This window comes from Schistosoma haematobium, chromosome 1 (assembly GCF_000699445.3).
Source record: "Schistosoma haematobium chromosome 1, whole genome shotgun sequence".
NCBI lineage: Eukaryota > Metazoa > Platyhelminthes > Trematoda > Strigeidida > Schistosomatidae > Schistosoma > Schistosoma haematobium.
In genome coordinates, this window is record NC_067196.1 from 88374187 (window position 1) to 88394971 (window position 20785).

A 20785-nucleotide genomic window follows, 5' to 3' on the forward strand; every position below is an offset into this window, starting at 1 on the left:
TGCAAATTTAAACAACATTGAAAATAATACACAATTATAGAAAACAGAATACAACACAACACAGTACAGCACAGCACAACACAGTACAGCACAGCACAGCACACCACAATAAACAAACAAATAAATAAATAAAGGAGAACAAGTATTGTGTTGTTTATTACTTTAATATAAAACAACGATAACAACATCCACAATAGTAATCATAACAATATAATAATAATAATAATAACAGTGTACGAAATGGTTGAGAGTCATTGTTCAATGTTATTGAAATGGATTTATAGAGGTTTATTATTCGTTATTTTAATCAATATAATTGTAATTCCAATATATGGTAAGTTTAAATAATAATTTTGTTGATTTATAATAATACTACTTATTTGTAATAGTAATATAGATGAGATTATAATTTATGGATGACATTTGAGCAACGCTAAAGTAACTTTTAGAGTGTCTACCTACTTCCCTGAGGCTAAATGGCGGTTATAAAGCAGTTTGAAGAATAAAGATTATGATTTATAGTTGATGGTTAGGGTTAGGAATTAGATTCATGACTTTCCAACACGAATTGCCATCAGGTATAATGCCCAAAACTCTATTTAACTAAATGAATGAATGAATTTCGCGCCAAAATCCAAGATCTGTTAACCTAAATCTGATTGGTTCATTCATAAATTATAGTTTTGTCGTAATATCTTATATTTGATATTTTTTGTACTTTGGACAATTACAAGGATAATATGATACATAGAATAAAATATATCTATCATTATTATTAAGTTCCTCACGAGCTGACTGTAAGCCGTCTGAAGTGACAGGGATTAACTGTATCATTATTATTATTATGATTATTAGCTTTATTCAATATTATATTTTTGGTACAATATTAGAATTCTCAGCACAAAGTATTTCAACAAGTTTCCGTTTCTTTCTTCTTGGTCGGTCCTGGCGATAAATATTGAGTGATCGCCAGTTAGATGTTAGCAGTTCAATAAATGAACATCTGAATGATGTACATTCTTCTCGCTGTATATTGCCAGCGACCACATTGTCTCTTATTGAGTTTTTTGTAACTTTGACAACGAAAGATTGTACACTTTTCAGAAACGTAGCAGAATAGGTTATGCGATTAATAAACATAATGATATATTAAAACAAACAAAAATAGATGACTTGTTGAAATATCTAGATGGCAGGAACAGGTAGCCTAGATGCTCAAGCAGGCCGCCGTTCAGAAATAAGAATTAGACAGTTGTTTCATCTTGGTATTGAAATTCTTAGGTGTACACCTTCTCAACCCCACTAGGGATCAAACTTAGGACCTTAAGATCTTGAAGTGAAACTTTAAATTCCAGATCAGTGAGTTGAAATGCATTTCTGACTTCAATTAGTTTGAGATGTTTTACAACTATCATCTAATTCTATTAGTAGGGAATCACCTCACACTTTACTGGTTACAGTCTCACACCAGAAATTCCGTAATTCCCTTTGTGAATCGGCCTAGTTACACTGAGTTAATAATGTAAATTACAAAAGTGATGAAAATGGAATAGATATTTAAAACTGTACAGTAAATCGTAAGAAAGCGGTAAAGTCACAACTCAGTATATTAAACATAATAGTTACGAATGATGAGTATTTGTAAATAGAAACTTAGGTATGTAAACTGGGACACAATTCATAGTACTCATAATGAAAATAAGCGACTTTACAACCAATCAACATAATTAGGACGAAATCAGTCTAGTGAATGAATATCAATAAATGTTTAAAAAGGTTAACCTTAAGTAACAATTAACATCATTTGATGAGAACTATTGTTACGATGGTAGAAAAAGATTTCTACGACTCATTTCTTCTGTATAAGTAGATCAAAGTGATAAATTTTGATAGTAGCTTTTAAACTTACGATTAAATCCTTCTAACTGGTTGAAAAAATAATGAATAATTCCCTTGCTCCATGATTTCTTAAACAATTAACGCTGTAATTATAACTGGAAACGTTTGTGGGCATTATTGAATGTTATTGGTATCAGAAACCAGTCTAAGTTAGCCTCATTGAAGATCAGAAAGTATTGAACAACTTTTTCGTCCTAATATGGGACCCTCCTGAAGTGCCCAACCACAAAACCCACTGGAGATCGAGTCTGAGACATTCAGGTCTTGCAGAGAGCTTTCGACCTTTAGAACTTGGGGCCTAATTCAAGTGATTTATATGCTAAACTTCAACTAATCCATGATATTGACTAACTATCCTTCTCTGCCCTCTGTGGGTGTCACAGATGGGCACTGTTGAAAAATTTCATGCAATTGGTTCCCTTTATGAATTTAAATAAAGCAAGAACAAATATTGGTGCAGAATAGTATGAATTCATATTATTTCGAGGTTTCTCGTCAACTGCTTACAAACCAAAAAATGTGATAGAATTTTTACATTGAGATAGAGTGAAAACAAATGACATAGATGAGTGTAAATAACTGGGTTACAATAATAACTATGTATATATATATATATATATATATATATATATATATGCTAGAACAGGTCAGAGGTCAAAAGGAATTAATTCGGGTTGGGTGGTGTAATAGTGGAATTGAATAATCATAAGATAGGTTACGTAATAATAATTAAATAGAATTTGAAAAGTTAAGATAATTTAGGAGGAACAGGTGGTGGAAATGCGTAAATAATAATGTGGTTTAAGAATTATGTAATAGGGGAGGAATATAAATATTTTAAAATAAATAAATAAAAATAAAATAATAATAAAGGGTTACCAGGGTAGTGATAAGTTAATTAAAGTCTCTTTTTGAATGCATAAGTCAGGTTTAAGTTTTTTGATCATAATAGCTTCAGCAAAACGGAGGGTGGTCGTACTTCTTTGTCTATTGATAACTTTGAAAGCATGAGGAATGTTGATGGTGTGCCCGGTATCAAGTAGATGTCGAGCTATTGCACTGTTGAAAGCCCTGGTCCCACGCAGCCTCAAGTTTTTTGGAACATGCTCAGAAATGCGGACATGCACTCTTCTCTCAGTTCTTCCAATGTATGTGCTTTGGCACGTACATGTAAATTGGTAGATGCAGTTGGAGCTACTAAGAAAAGAGGGCTTGTCGATTTTGGTTTGTTGAAGTGAGCAGTTCGTTTGCCATACTGTCATAAGTTTTGCTGCTGGGTAGGTGACTTTCAATGCAGAGTTTATTCTGTGATTGATTATTCCAGCGATTTCATCACCTTTGAAACGTAAGTGTAAAAAGCAGGTTTTTCTTTCTACTCCATCGTATTTTGTATGAGGATTGCTTTTTGCATATTTCTGGATAAATTTAAATGGGTATTCATTATCGCGTAGAACATTAGTAATCAGATTAATTTCATCATCAAGGTATTCTTTTGAACAGATTTTTTGAGCGCGGTCAAAAAGGGTTCGTACAGTACCCTTTTTGTAACTCATTGGGCAGAAACTGTGGTAATTGAGATAAAGACCACTCCAGGTATTTTTATGATGAATATGTCTATGTAATTTACCATCAGATGTTCGTCGGATCCCAACATCAAGGAAATGGAATTTGTCTTCAGCTTCTTGTTCCATAGTAAACTCTATGTCCTCGTGTGCTTTATTAAATAGATCGAGTAGCTTAATGGCGTGATCGTGATTGTTGCAGACGAGGAATGTGTCATCAATATATCTGCAATACAATGTAGTACCATCGATTACGTGCTTAAGCTTTTTTTGTTCTAGGTTTCCCATAAATATATCGGCAAGAATTGGGCCCAATGGGCTACCCATGGCAACTCCATCGATTTGGCGGTAAAGGACATTATTGAATTGAAATTGTATGTTTTTTGTACATAAGAAGAGAAGCTGTTTAAAATCATGGATTGGTGGGGGTAGAAGTTCGGGATAATCACATATGATCTCTATCGTTTCTTCCAAGGGGATGTTTGTGAAGAGCGATGAGACGTCAAATGAAACCATAAATTTATCGGAAACATTTAGGTTGTCAAGTTTTTGTACAAATTCAAAACTATCTTTTAGACTGTAAGGTGTTAGTTTCTTTCGTATTGGTTCAAGGCACTTTGTCAGCCAGCGGGCGAGTTTATGGAAAGGAGAATTGGCCATGGATAATATTGGTCTAATCGGGATATTGGGCTTGTGAGTTTTGGGTAGGCCGTATAAGTACGGTAATTGTGATCCTTTAGGTTTAAGTTCATTGTATGTATGATTATCTATTAGATTTCTCTTTAGGAGATCTCTCAATTTATTTACAAATCGCTTCTCTGTCGTCTCTGTTAAATCCTGTTGAAAAATCTCATACAAAGATATAACAGTCATCTGGGTTTTGCTGGTTTTTACTGCTCGTCGAAATTAAATCAACTCATGATATTGATTACATTGTAGCTGTTTTACTTCTAAATACCGACACATGTTTTCAGGCAATTAGTTTCACGATTCTAATCTACATCGACATAATCAATTTGGTTAGATTAATAATTTATACTTTAGTTTATTCGTTGGATGGTTTTATTTTTATTCTTATAATCAAAAGTAAACTCTTAAAACTATATTTCACATACCGTTTATTTTTATTTTTTGATTTCCAAACGGACTATTTAAGCCGAATCGAGAAATGTAATCTTTATTGATAAAAGTTTTAAATAAATGGTAACGTAGATAGTTTTATTAATGAGCTTATCTATTGTTGTTCACTTCATTACAATTCATGCTTATTTCTTGTAGGCGTTATTGTGTACTCTAATCAACACAGTTTTATGATGGAGTTTTATTCTCCGAGCTAGATGGTTTGGTTGTGGAGCATTCATCGTTCTTCTGAACGATATAATCAGCACAAACTTCGATCTGAAAGCTCTACGACCAAACCATCCAGCTCAGACAACAAAACTTCATCGAAATCATACACCTAAGCTACAAATCTTCACCATCTCAACACAGTTTTATCGTGAAATTCTCATTACTTTTCTAGACAACATCACCAGTAGATAATTATTTTTAAATTATTTAATACTGATTTATTGTAATTTATGATTAAATCATTCATCTTGGAGAACTTCACATTATATAAACTACAAATCACTTTCATACTGCCAATTGTTCATTATGAAATTCGACGTTATTTTTTAGTGTAAATTTTGATGTACATCGAAGATAATATTAATTCACTTGGTATTGTTTTACTTGAATCTTCCCATTGATGTTTTAGGACTGAAATTGATCAGTCTCTTATTGGCATATGTGCATACTGTGCGTATGCCTCAATATTGTCTTAATTTACAAGCATTATAAGCAAGGATTGATAGTGGCTAGCAGTGGAATCCAGTTTGACACGAGTTTCGTCCTGTTTGGGACTCGTCAGCTAGATGTAGCTGCGTCTCAGAGTTGATGTTCACTCTGGGACTCGAATTCAGTACCGTTCGCTTCAAACGCCATCGCGTTACCCACTTAGCTACTGAGTCCTGAGACTGACCAATTTCAGTCCTAAAACATCAATGGAAAGATTCAAGTAAAACAATACCAAGTGAATTCAACTTCAACCCATTGCACAAGCAAGTGGCTATCAGGACTCAGTAGCTAAGTGGATAACGCGATGGCGTTTGAAGTGAATGGTACTAGGTTCGAGTCCCAAGGTGAACATCAACTGTGAGATGCAGGTACGCCCAGCTGACGAGTCCCAAACAGGACGAAACGCGCGTCAAACTGGATTCAACTGCTAGCCACTATCCATCTTTGCTTATGAAGATAATATTGTTTTATAGTTCACAGATCAATATTATTCAGTGTTCTTTTTCTGATAAAAGTTTGGTAATTCATTTGTTTTTCATATTTTGGGTTGATAATGACAACAATAGTAGTAGTAGTATTACAATGAACAAGAACACAGGTGGAGATGACTAAATGTTTTAATACAACATTACAGAATAACTTGATAAAATCTGAGAATCATACAGTACTACTTCATTTACGAAATATCCGTCAAGTGTTTCAGACTTTGTTGTTCCTTCGTTTCCATACCAATCACTCTTTGTCCTCGTTCTCCTCCCCTCGATTTTCACAACCTTCTCCCGCCAAGCATTTTACTTTCTATTGGTGATACATACTACTTATATCTGTCGACATCAGTAGCACACACCACATTATTGTATTTATTCTGAAAACAATCATATAATGTTCACCAATCTGCAAATATAGTCTAATAGAGGTAACATTTAAAAAACAAGACCACATTATTCAAAAAACTTTCATCTGGAAAGCTTTGGCTGAAATGTTATTAATTTGAAGCACAATATAAATGTTAAATCTGTCATCAAAATTGACATTTCGGAGTACAGGATTATTGTCTAAAAGCACACTACAATTATCATGAATTTCGTAAAGAGCAGATATTATCATTATAAAGTAGTGTATAAGTAATCAGATACTTCAGGAACGTGATATAACTTCAACATTATCTTCATTTTAGGATAGTACATTTCACATGTTTGGTATAGAAAATACAATAAACAGGTGAAGTGAGCATTTAATTTATACAGCTTAATGTTTATTTAGCTTGAAATCATGAATCGATCAGCGTTAGACCACCAATAGAAACCTGGAAGCACTGAACAGCCGTTTCATCCTAGTATAGGACTGCTCAGCAGTGTGCATCCGCGACCCCGCACGCGAGACTCGAACTCAGGACCGTCGGTCTCGCGCGCGAACACTTGACCTCTAAAGGTGATATCCAACGGTATTAATGTTTAACTTCAAATAATCCGTGAAATTACGCGACCATCTTCGATTATCTGAAGTAGATACCTGTCTCTATCTGACATGATGGTGGTCTAACACCAATCAATTCATGATCTCAATCAAAAACTCAACACTCTCCACAACAACCATACTGTTAATGTTTATTTCCTTTAAATAAACTTCACTGAAATGTATCCTAATACTGCTTTATCTCTGTTATAAGAAAAGAATTCATTATAACCACTGAAATGTAATTTACACAATTCTATAAGCGCATTTTATTTCATCATGTTCTAATCTTATCAGGATTCTGTATGAAGTTCCTATAGTCTTTGAATGCTTACATGATTAAGAAAAATTGGAATAAACAACTAGATATTTTAGTTTCACTTGTTTCAACTGGTATTCTTATACAAGATGTATTCATATATTGAGGGATTCAAATCCATGTTGTGAAGTATTACATAGAAATACATTGTTGTATGCCTATTTGGTCTGTGAACAACTTCCTGTTGATATTTATATGAATAAACAATCAATGTCATATAATAAAGATCAAATTCTATCAATTGGACTTTACTTTGTCTACTAGTCTAAGTGGGTGGAAACTAAAAAAAAAAAATACAAACAATATATTGACAACATTTAAACATTTTTTTAATCAGCACTAATAACTTGGTAGTTGGTACTATGGTCACCATTCCATGTTTAATAAACATAATTAGTATTTGATAGTTTACTAAAATCGACCATAACCCTGCTAAGGTCGATGAAACGTTAAATAATTTGAAAAAAAACCTGACCTATCATTATAATCAGTAGTATCTGCTTAGTAGAATCTATAATCCATAGCTAAAGGTATTTCAACAAGTTTCTTTTATATTAAATATATTTCATAAAAAAATACATTGTTGTATAAAAAGATTAAAGGTTTCTAATTGGGTTAGGTCATACAAGTTTTTCTTTTGTCGCACAATTTAGGTTCTAGTTATGATACTGTTGAAATTTATATTTTCCTTTGCCTGAATAACTCTGATGTAAGTGTGCCTCGTTCTGTTTGATGAAATAACGTTAGTTGTTTGTGATCTGAACTGATCATTCGACAATGATGACAATCGCAAAATATTGACATGATCAACATTGAAAAATAGGAACATAAGCTGACTGATTGGGTTAAAATTTGTGAATAATTTTAATTTTCATTTGTATAGAAAACATTTAACTGATACATTTCATTCGTGTTATTAATTAAAGATGAAATTAAAGATTCTAAAGTCAAACTAGCGGTTCCTCTTCATCAACTGTCTTAATACTAAACTAGGATAAATAACATGAATCAATTGAAGCTAGACCACCATGGAAAACCTGGAAGCACTGGACAGTCGTTTCGTCCTAGTACGGAACTCCTCAGCAGTGCGCACCCACGAACCCGCCCCCACGGGATTCGAACCCAGGACCTACTGGCTTCGCGCGCGAGCACGAAACGGCCGTCCAATGCTTCCAGGTTTTCCATGGTGGTCTAGCTTCAATTGACTCATGATTTCAACCTGTGAAATTTCCTAAAATCTCCACAAAACTCATTCTGAAAATAACATTCAAGCACAAAAGATTAAGCTTAAATGAATCGGTAAAATGGTGTATATAGCTCAACAAGAATCTTTTCGATTATTGACAGAAACGAAGTATGTGTGCTTCTCGTAGGTAGTATGAGTCTTTTGCAGCTACAAATAAAACTTATTGTTTATTATGAACAGAGATGCAGTATAGAGTTTACAAAAATTCTCATTAATCATTCATCGTCTAATGAATCTGTAACATGTTGAAAGTATTTTTTTCAATCCGAAATATTTTCTCGAATTGTTTTTATGCAAACCGACAAGTACAACATCGGGAAAATAACTAAAAAAATTTAGATTGTCATTACTCAGTAATTAATCAATAACAGATATTTTGGGCCTACTTGAGGTCATTTTCATCCCAAGTAACTCAATGACAATTTATCAGAATTTGAGTGTGCTTAGAATCCACAGTGGAGTATTAGTCCTGTGGTTAGTGGGTACCAACTAGCGCGAAACTTATGTCTACGGTTTTATGTCGATTACCTTTAAACACCGAACACCTCTAAAACTAGTCTATAAAACGGCGTCTTTGTACTATAACACCGTTGGATACCGGCTCAGTGGTCTAGAAGATAAGCATTCACGCGCGAGACCGAAGGTCATGGGTTCGAGTCCTGCCTACGGGATCGTGGACGGACACTGTTGAGCAGTCCCATAGTGGAACGGAACGACCGTTCAGTGCTTCCAGGTCTATCATTGATTGATTTATAATCTCATTTAATAAATATTATAGTTGTGTTTCGTTCATTTCAAAAAAATTTTTATATGCTTATTTTAACGTAAACCAACTGTCATATAGAATTCATGTTCATACATATCAGTTCTGTATACTCTTGGATTGATATAAAGTGAAATTACAGAAATGAACATGGACATGTAAATCTATTGTTTATTTTTCGAAAAATGTCATATTAGCAAAATCGTTCAATGAAAACATTAACGCAAATTTACTTGTTAATGCCATTTCTAAATAAGAAAGAAATTAGATGGTATTTAATATTTTCATGCAATATGCTAGTGAAGTTTGTTCTGTCTTCCATTCCCCCCCTACAGGAACATTAGTATTATGCAATCTAATTGTTAAACATGCTAGGGAACTACAGTATATTTGAAAGACACTTTTCACTATGAACAGAAATAAGCGTAACTGCTTCAATGAATTTGTACCTTAAGTGAATGCTTTTTGATAGTGTTGCCAATTGGGCATCTTTTAGTTCATAACACAATCGACCACTGTTTAGTCAAATATAGTATTGTTTGGTGTAAAATGTTTTGAGCTACTCTTTTATTAATATAGACGAGTGACTTAAATTGATCTCTGTTAGGATATGAGACCCTTTAGTAGACGATTCAACATAGCATGTTCTTTCAAGTTACTACTAAGTCAGTATGTTAATGGATAACGGGTTCTTTTTTGAAGCAATGAGTACTGAGTTTGGATCTCATTTTGTACGTCGACATTGAGACGCAGACGAGAGAGACAAAAGAGTCTTAAACAGAACAGAACGCAGTAATTAGATCCTAGTGTTAGCCGCAGTCCTAAAATATAGTTTAACCATTTATTAGGATTCCTGGAAGAGGATTTTGTGGATATTTACTATTTTTTATGTGACATTATAGGAATTTGGGATTTGGATAGTTATAGTTGTTCTGAAGCATATCCCAGTATTGATTTAGGTATTACAGACTTTTATACAATCATTGAAAAATGTAACTTCCATATTTCCTTCGGCTTGCCTAATACAATAACGTATGGTATATAGTCAGTTAACCTAACTAGGTAGATTGCAACTACCCAGGGTCTATAGTAAAATTAGTTATCCTACAAAGTCAAGTGATCTTATCGCAGCTTAGATTGGAAATTCTCACAACACACTGATTCCTTAAATAATTTTGAACTTGTAGCCTGATGCACTTACTGCTCTACTGACTGCTAATAATTAATAAACAGTTGTATAGAACAAGTTCTTGCTTGAGAGGTTATATTTAGTGAATACATAGTACTTATTACTAATGTGCACTGATAGGTAGTCAGACAGTAAACATGTAGGCGGACACTAATCAGATAAATCGTCAACTTACTCATCATAGGTCTCCACCCACGCTAACAACTGGTTTACCATGAATATTGTGTCACCAATATGAATTACAATAATAAATCATACGGTTTAAAAGTTCTACTGATTTTAAAAAAAATATTGCCTTAAAAGTAAAGGGAAATTTCAAATCTCATCTTGAAAGAATTCAAAAATGTGTTTAACCTAAACGCTACTGGTGTGGTGTCAGCTACTTATATCCACATAAGTAGAATATAGCGATAGTCAGGAATAGAATGTATTCCAGTAGAAGATCGATAAGGAAACAACGGGAATGGAAAGCAGTCGATATGAAAATGCACAAACAGTGAAAACTAAGACAATGGATTGAGATTTTCAAAAGGAACAGTCAAGTTCGAGATACTATATGGTTCTCAGATTTTGGTGAAATATTTTGTAATTTCGTGCTCAAATACATTCGGTTGATCCCCACTCGTGTTCTTGTTCACTACACTAGGAGTAAAGTCAAGTTGACTTTTTAATGTATGATATAATCATAAACGTTTCTGCCATGTATTTCTTCTATTAATGGTATTAACCAAAATTTAAATCGTAGCTTAGTTTTATTACATATGTGTTAAAAGATATTTTATGGCACTTTTTTTTCCTGTATATACAATCACTTTTTTCTCTCTTATTTAACAGGTGGAATTTTATCATTTTGTTCAGAACCTGAAACAGTATGTACAGTATTTCGTCCATGCTGTGGAAGAGATTGGGTATGTAATCGTAAAAGTTCTGCCACTGGCAAATGTGTTCAATGTGCACAAGCTAATAGTCCATGTATTCATGCAAATGATTGTTGTCGAGGTGCATGTATAAAAGGTTCATGCAAATTGATGAGTTTCTTTGGTGAGGAGTGAAAAAAAAACACAGTTGATTACAGATTAGATTTATTTCTTCAAAATATCATATTTATGGATAATAATAAAAAAATACATTTCTATATACATAGTACTTTGTTTTACTTTATCAATCTTCAGTAAAATGATTTGATGATATAAACTATTCTAAAATTCAATTGTATCCAACTACAATTCATTATCACTTACAATATTTAATCATAAACAGTCAATTTGATATAATTTAACCAGAATATTAAATCAGTCATTTCATTACAGTGATACCGTTTTTTCGGGTAGTGCTTTCTAGGATAGCAACGTTCAACATTCAAAATTTAGAAACGTGTAAGAAATGTAACCATTGAAAGTTTAATATATTCTTTACTAACATTATCTAATTCAATGTGATTTGGTTCTTATTTTAAATTGACTTATTAAATAGTCATCGTTTATAGCTAAATTTATTGTCATTCTGTTGAAAATATAGTTATCAGTATAGAGTTGTGGAGATTACTAAGTTTTTGATTGAGATCATGAATCGATTGATGTCAGACCATTGATAACCTGGAAGTACTGGATGGTCGTTTCGTCCTATTGTGAGGCTCCACAGCAGTGTGCATCCACGATCCCGCTCACAGGAATCGAAACGGTCGTCCAGTGCTACCACGTTTTCAATGGTGGTCTAACATCAATCGGTTAATGATCTCAGTCGAAAATATAGTTATTGTTAAATTAGGTAACATCGTAAATCATACCAATCTAGTACGGTTTTTCAGCTGTGAATCCAGCTATATAATACACCATTGCAAGGAACCCTATTTTGTGTTTACGAAACAGAACCTCATTTAGTTAAATATACTCGACAATACTTTGTGTATGATCGCCCCCAAATGCCCTGGTACGACCGAGAGTGGAGAGAGTCGGTTCTCCCTCTCGAAATGCTCTCACATGGCCGCGCACATACAACTACTGCCAGGGAAGTCCTATTCACTGCCTTCTCGTAGCATTACTGTTGTTTATGAAATTGGGAGGACGAAAAGCGAATGTCTGGCGCTTTACTCGGGTTGGTAGTGAGTACGGAGGATCCACCTAGGAGATTTGGAAAACCCTGATTCCAAACCAATGATGCACATGGCCTCCAGAATTCTGAGTGAACGAACGGCGTATGAACCAATCGTTGTTCAAGGACTACCATGAGACTGAATCTCCTGACGTTGCTCCACTGCCTTGTGAATTAGACCTTTATGCCGAAGGCTTCGGGTGTTGCCGTTCTAAGAAAACCACCTGCTTCGGTTTAAGCACAAAAACTGAATGATTTATGCAGCAGATATTTATTTGGTACCTCCTTGTACTAATGTTTATGTGTTTAAATAAATAAAATAAATGAACTCTATATGATTGTTGTTAGTTCTAAAATGTTGCGATCAGTCAGTGGCAATATCATATAAGTTATGCTTAAGTTTAACAGGGATTATTTAACACAAAATAATGATGATTCTAATCGGTGTTTTCTGCAACAAAAAACAAACAAACAGAATTTATATACCAGAAGGGGTTTTGTGGAGACTTTAGTGATTTCAATAGTTGAAATCATGAGTCAAGTGAAGCTAGATCACCATGGAAAACTTGGAAGCACTGGATGGCCACTTCGTCATATTATGGGACACCTCAACACTGTGCATCCACAATCCTGCCCCCGGTGAGATTCGAGCCCAGGACCTATCAGTCTCCCGCGCGAGCGCTTAACCATTAGACCACTGTGGTCATCAATTGCTTCCAAGTTTTCCATGGTGATATAGCTTTAATTGACTCATGCTTTCAACTATTAGAACTTATCTACGTTTATAAGGTAAGAGAAATTCACACTATTGGAAAAGCGAATTCTGTAAGAAAACAACAATAAACACTAAAGCAAATTTTATTCTGAAGCGATAAATTTAACAAAACAAAAATAAATTGGAAAAATTAATTAGTTATTCTTTAGAAACTAATTTAGTCATAAACACAACAGTATTTAATTGATCTGAGAAAATCTCACTTACCTGCATTTAACAAAATAAACCTTAATGGAATGATATGGAAAACATTTTTTTTTTAAAATAAAAGAAAAAGAAGAAACGAATGTGAACACTAGTAAAATAATTTTCTCAAACTGTTGAACCGTTCATAATTTGCTAGCAAGTTGCATAGTAACGAATTTTTAACCATTCAAAACTTTCAAAACATCAAATCATGAGAAGGAACATCAAAACGATTAGTGATCAATTAAAAATTCTAAAAAAAAAAGCACAATGATCTTAGCTTATTAGATTAGAATAATTGATATAAACAAACCGGGGTAAACATGAAGAACTATGATAAAATTGTTTATGCAAAAATTAGAAGAAAAAAAAACAACAACAAACAAAACAGAATGCTGAATAATAATTAAGCAATAAAGATGTTATGTAATCCATTTATGAAAATTTTAAAAAAAAATGCAAAACAAAAAAAATTGTTTGTTCACAGGGATGGATTAGTGAGTTTGAATTCAATCTACAGATGATCATTTGTTTATCTTCTTATTAGTACTTGTCCGTGTAGTGGTAGCCCTGTTGAAGATGGTAGTTTTCGCTTTGTTAAAGAAATATAGAAAAAAAACACAGTACTTTAGAAATATGTAATTTTAAATGATTCAATATTAACTAGCAGGGAGATCACAAATATATTTAGTATTAAAGATAACCGAACGCAGATTCAAACCAACTCTACTGTATTGATTATGAAGTGATAATTGAGTCGTAGAATTTAATGTATGAATGAATCAAAGCAGTCGAAGTTTAATTCATTTGGTGTTGTTTACTTGTATCTTCCGATTGTTATTTAGGACGGAACGCGCATCCTGGATTCCGCTGCTAAACACTACCCATCTTTTCTTATAAAGCTTGTAACTTCAGGTGATATCGAGGCAGTTCGAACAGGATGCACGTATGTCAAAAAGAGACTGATCAACTGCAGTCCTAAATAATAATGGGAATATAAATGTAAAACAACACCAAGTGAATATAACTTCACCTCATTGCACAAGCAGGTCGCTATCAGGACTCAGTAGCTAAGTGGATAACTCGATGGTATTTGAAGCGAACGATACTGGGTTCGAGTCTCGAAGTGAACATCAACTGTGAGATGCAGGTGCATCCAGATGACGAGTCCCAAATAGGACGAAACTCGTGTCAAACTGGATTCCACTGCTAGCCACTATCCATCTTTGCTTATAAAGTTGAAGTTTAAGATAATTGACGAGAAATGTAGAAAAGCATTAAAACTTTACTGGCTATTTCTTGATATTTCAGCCCGATATTTATAATTACTGAAAAATTTAATAAATATGTTACATAAGTATACGAAGATGACTAGTTTCTTGAGTAAATTATCAGTCCAGTCATTGAAGTGATTTCCGATGAGCTTATCAAAGCAAGTGAACTATCATAAAATTGGTAGGAAAAAGTACATGAGATGAGTCTTTGAATCTGCAGTGAACTTATGACAAAGTTCAACTCTGAAATAAGTAAGAGATAAACTTTATCTTTCAGTAACATTGAGACCACAGTCTTCGTTCTGAGAAAATACTGTCTCCTACTCTGGAAAGTTAAACTATCTTTTGATTTCAAGTGAATATGACAGCTTAACATTGTCCGTCAGAGTTGAAAAAATCATTCGGTTTTTGACAGTAGCCTTTTTGGGTTCTATAAAGTACGTCGGTACTACATTATTACACTGAATTCTCCTCAAGAAACTGAGCCTATTCTACAATCTGTCAACCCATTACAGTCTCAGACAACAAAAACTGTTCTAATGAAATGATTCAAATAAACGGCTTGAACGTTTTAGTTCTTAGACTGCTTCATGTACCTTCTATAGTGAAGGTTTAGTCTACCATGTCGAAACGCAATTAATAATGTATTAATGTCACGATTTCGACATTTCTGTTTATACTATCATAAGGTTACATTTTGTTTATGAATGATGACTCTACGCTTGTTAAAATTATATCTGTTGTGTTGTATATATAATCGATAATGTTGTACTGTAAAATTATATCATTTACTTTCACACATCCTGCACACATTTCATATCTCCTATGACTAACAACTTCGTCCGAACTGCTCAATTTAAGAAAATCTAGAAACCGAGTGTTTTAGGAAAGCGAACACTTTCCTTTATCATTGTTAATATCTATCGATTTGATCATCCCTGAAAACTGACGTGTATTCTGTACTCATTTTCCAAATATATCATTATTATTATTATCATTGTGTAGCTACTGGTACTCAACCGGTCTATGTATATATATATGTTGGGTGCCTTGAGGATTTCCTCAGAAATGTCTTCAGGAGCTAGAAATGAAGGAAAATACTTTGAACAATTGATGTAAAATAGAAACTTCCCAGAGCAATGATGGATTATAAGTAATATACGGATTAGACGACTACAAATTTGGTTACTAATTTTAGAATGATTACAAAATTTCCTGTTCAAGGTTAAAGTGTAATAAATTTATGAAGGATCAGGCAGTTAACAAGTCAGTATCAGCCATCCACATATCAGATATATTAATCCTCATATAAAATACTTACTTGGAACAGTTTGTTTTAGTAATGAAGAATTGTTATGGATTGATGCTTCATTCTCATATGATGAATTCAGTGATTTCATGTCACAGTCCTTGCTTGTTAAAGGAGTTGACACAAATGATCTTTGTTCTTTAGAGTTCATATTGTTTAGTGTAGTAAGACGTGATTTATTAATTGGAGTTACATTAATTAATCCTAAATTACTTTCACGTTTTGATGTGGAATTTGTATTCATCAGATTAGCCTTTATAGATGTACTACCAAAATGACTTGTTTTATGGGTAACTATAATATAAAATATTACATTATTCATATTTTAATTAATTTAACTAAAGTTATCATTATAACATGAAAAGTTTACATGATATAAATCCTTATTTTATTTGATTGAATAATCAAAACGATTCGATAAAACACTTATTCAGTGATTTAAGTTTGGGAAGATAATAATCATACGAAAATTGCCAGTGAACATGTAATGTCAGTCACTATGTTAAGCCCAAATAATTGATTCTAACTTATGGACAGGTCAGTTTATTCATCCTTCTTGAGTCACGTCTTGACCTTGTTACTTTATCACCAATCAACGCTGACTGTTCTTATATGAGCGTATGTGTGTGTACACTTCTTCTCCTACTCATCACATGTCTGTAGCTTATTTTTATCTGGCTATAAATATTGACTAACGCTTGATTAATTGAAGTTGGCTCACATGTCTTCTCCATTGCGTGACATTTCACTTCGCTCTCTTCTATTCACTTCATCCTCCTGAATGTCTGTTCAGATCAATGATTATACAAAATATGCGTTTTCGAAATCCTTCCTTGTATTTGACTTATTTTAATTCCGCGGATTAAGTCGATAATAATATATGAGGATTGACGACATTGTATATCTCAATTACTGGAGTCAGATCTCGGGCCATTAAAAACATTTCAGGATTTTTCAGAAGAGATGATTAAACTGTAGGAGTTTAGCCAGGTTTAGTATTATAATACTTGTGTAACTACATTCCTTTTAAAATATTCTTACAATATTTTCAGGTATTCAGCTGAACTACTCTAATAAAAATTGGCTACGAAAAAGAGAATTCACTAATGGACACCTGTGAAATACTGTAAAATTCGCAATATGGTCAAAACTAACAATCTTGTTTACAAAAACATAAAATAACCCTACCTTTTGGGGTTTGGATTTTAGTTAGACAATCATTTGTCTCCAAGATTCATTAGATTGTTATTTAGTAATAGTATGGGACTAATCAATAGCACATACCCACAATCCAACACCAGAGATTGAATGAAGGACCTTTGGATATCACACACATACACAGAGAGAGACTTACTATTAGATCAGTAAGGTGACAATCAACGATTCGCATTATTTACGTTAGTCAATTCACAAAATAACCCAACGATGAGGAAGGTGGAAAGGATAGATATGCATTGATTTATCAATTATAAGACATTACAGATTGAAGCTTATAATTTTGTCTACATCTAGTTTACCCGAATAGAATAAATGAGAAAATGTTTAAATTAGACTATTATTATTATTATTGGCATATAACATGCATAAACAATGAATAAGTATTGTTTATTTTAAGTTTATGACTCAATCCATTATGATTCATATTGTACTACACATAACGAATATTTTTTTGTCAGTTTAATTTATGCTATGCCAAATATACTTTGTTTAAAAATGTATGTAATTTATACAGTATACAGTTGTGTATATTTTTCTCCTGCAAAAACATCTCCAATACATAGATTTATAAACTTTAATTAATGTGCCATCCTATTACGTCCAACCCCCTACCATCACTAGTAGGTAATAATGAAACAGTCGATATTTGGAAGTACAATTTACATTTGATCGTTCACTGAATAATGACCAGTGAGATGTCTATTTGTTCCTTTAGTGCTGGCCGAGTTCTATCGGCTAGTTTACTTCCAAATGCCTTGATATAGCCGAGGATGGGAAAATTCCCGTCACCCTTTAGAAATGCTATTATGTTGCCACGCGCATATAGCTAATCCTAGGCAAGCTCTACTCACTATCTTTTTGCAAAAAGGGTGGTGTTTACGAAACTGAGAGGAGCGCAAGCGAATACGTGGCGGGTAAACCGGGTTTGTGAATACGGAGCATCGATCTAGGGAAGCTGAAAAACCCTGGTTCCAAACCAATGGTGCACATGGGCTCCAGGATCCTGAGGGAAAAATAGAGTAAAAACTTAGTCTTGGTCTCCAATTACCATAAGACCGCACTTTTTAATGTTGCTCCACTGCCTTGTGGATTCGACCATTAGGCCAAAGGCTCGGCGAGCGGCCACCTAAGAAAATCACCTGTTTAGGTCTGGGTACCAGGACAGTATCCAATTCCACACACACATTTAATGAAAACTTGTGTGGCGCATGTATATTTTGGTGCTCCTCTGTATTAATGTATGTGTTTAAATAAATAATCAGGTTACAATGTTACCACTAATCTAAGTGACTCAACATCAAATACGCTGTATGGTGAAATATTAGGTTATTGGATGTAATCAACTACAAGAAGATTTCTTAAAATACAGAAAAATCACGTCTAGTTGTGTTAATTTCATTGAACTGCAAAGCTTCTGTTGTTGTTCTGGATAAAAATCATCAGAGTTAAATTGAAATAAAAGTAAAGATTTTAATGAAAGCTTTACAAATAAACCGAGTATCTCAGGGTAATTTAACAGTGTTAAAAGTACTCATCCGAGATACAAATTTAGTTCATCATTCCAAAACAACAAAAGGAAACGTGTAGAGAAAGGAAACATGTGTTTTTGAATAGTATCTACGTATAAAGCACTACTCTTTAAATTTCAACAATGAATCAAAATAATTTATTTATGTAATTAGCATAATTGCAACCACTTCGTTATTACTTTCTTTTATGAACAATAAAGATGAATTAAATAATATAATCTGTGAATGATTTTCTTCATCTATCAATAAACATGTACCTGAGAAAGTGATGTGATAGCATAGTTGACTAAAAATGCTCATTACAAATGATTAATGAAAGCATACTATAGCACTGGAGCGGTTTAACAATGCATTATTAATTGATAGACTACAAAACTTAAACATCAAATTAGAAAACATTAGAATTTTTTCCTCGTCAACCAAAGTGCTTTGAATAGCACTCTCTACCTAACTCTGTAAGTATTGAAATGGTCTAAGAACAATTGATAAAGCGAATTAAATGGTGAATTGCAACTGACTGCATTCATTCCAAGAGCATAAGAACCTAATAAAGTAGTATGTGAGAATGGGGGTTTGTGGAGATTGTAGTAATTTTAAAAGTTGAATTTATGAGTCAATATGAGCTAGAGCACCATTCAAAACGTGGAAGCACTGGACAGTTGTTTCGTCCTAGTGTGAGACTCATTAGCAGTGTGCATCCACGATCCTGTGTATTAGGAAAGTGTAGTATAATTTACTATTTCAATTCAACCACATTGTTTAATCTAATTTTATTGAAAACTGTCTAATCTCAAAATGATGATTGAATTCATTTCTATGGTACCATAATCAAACATCAGTGCGAAGGTTATGAAAATCGTTAGATTTTTTATTGAGATCATCAATCAACCAATGTTAGACCACCATTGAGAACCTGGAAGCACTGAACGGCGGTTTTGTCCTAGTATGGGACATCTCTGGATACTGCTGGATGCCAGCTCAGTGATCTACAGTCTAAGCGTTCGTGCGCGAGGCTGAAGGTCCTGGGTTCGAGTCACGCATGCGGGATCGTGAATGCGCACTGGTGAGGAGTCTCTCACTAGGACGAAACGGCTGTCCATTGCTTCCAGGTTTGCAATGGTGGTCTAGCTTAGATCGACTCAAGAGTTCAACTATTAAAATAGTATTTGATTAGAGAAAAATTGTAATCTAGCTGATCGTCAATTGTCAAAATTCAATGATACTGGTAGCTCAAAAGTTATAAATCGAGTCCTGTCATGATCCAGTTGTTTTTCATCAGTTTCAATCACAAACTCTGTAATTTCATATGCACATGAATACGCATTATACTGAGTGAGGGAGTAGGTAATACTTGATAAAATATACAGAATCACCAAACTAGTAGCTTACTTCTGCATGGATCACGTGAATCCAAGAATTCATTTAAACTCATCCATCCACCTCCTACTCGCACAATCGTTGTACTATTCAAGAAGCGAACCAAGTAAACTCGTGAACTGGATCCAAACTTTAAAACAAGCCAAAAAAAACTATATAAGCAAATTACCTCTTGCTTTTTCACACCGAAAAGTTACATGGAACACATATGTTAAATAAAATAAAGTAGAAATTAATTAAAGGGTAGGCCTTTTTATTTAGTATAGAGCGTACTGAACTTGTTAGTTTCACTTTATAAACTACACTTAGTTAAAAAAAAAACTATCACAAACCAAGAAGTAATAAATAGATCTTTGGTCTAAGTATTCATCTGTTCATCAGTGTGTATTCACAATCCTACTGAGAATCGGACCCAGATCGTCATTTAATTGCATGGAGTTTTACGAAGCATCAGTATTTTCGTAACCTATTTTATAGATCACATGTACGAAAATAAACTAATGAACACGTGTCATTGGTGTTGTAGGCAAGAGTATAACAGAATTAAATTAACTTAACTTACACAATATCGATCCTTTCCAATTTTTCTCGGTTGAAATTTTGGTTGACAAACACATTTACTAGTTTCTTGTTCTATTGCGTGTTCAATTAATTTATCAGTTGGTAGAGGTTTATGCTGAAAAATGTAATTTGAATTCGATAAAAAACAACTACTTCTTTCTGTATCAATAAATAGATTGTAAGTTTTGAAAAA

The 20785-nt window shown here is 33.5% G+C and overlaps 2 protein-coding genes across 2 annotated transcripts in view; one reads left to right on the plus strand and one right to left on the minus strand.

Moving 5' to 3' along the window:
- Nucleotides 1–240: 240 nt before the first annotated feature.
- On the plus strand, nucleotides 241–11847 carry MS3_00002393 (uncharacterized protein; the record flags this gene model as incomplete). Its single annotated transcript, XM_012939049.3, has 2 exons — nucleotides 241–334; nucleotides 11107–11847. The coding sequence occupies 2 exons, from the start codon at nucleotides 241–243 to the stop codon at nucleotides 11322–11324; spliced, it is 312 nt and encodes a 103-aa protein (XP_012794503.2). The 3' UTR covers nucleotides 11325–11847.
- Nucleotides 11848–12568: 721 nt separating this feature from the next.
- MS3_00002394 (uncharacterized protein) overlaps nucleotides 12569–20785 on the minus strand; it is a 108995-nt gene continuing 100778 nt past the window's right edge. The window contains exons 34-37 of the mRNA XM_051209966.1: nucleotides 20594–20707; nucleotides 20044–20161; nucleotides 15920–16201; nucleotides 12569–13916 (exon numbers count right to left, since the gene is read on the minus strand). Of these exons, the coding sequence (XP_051075449.1) occupies nucleotides 13849–13916; nucleotides 15920–16201; nucleotides 20044–20161; nucleotides 20594–20707 (582 nt within the window). The 3' untranslated portion in view covers nucleotides 12569–13848. The remainder of the gene's footprint in view (nucleotides 13917–15919; nucleotides 16202–20043; nucleotides 20162–20593; nucleotides 20708–20785) is intronic.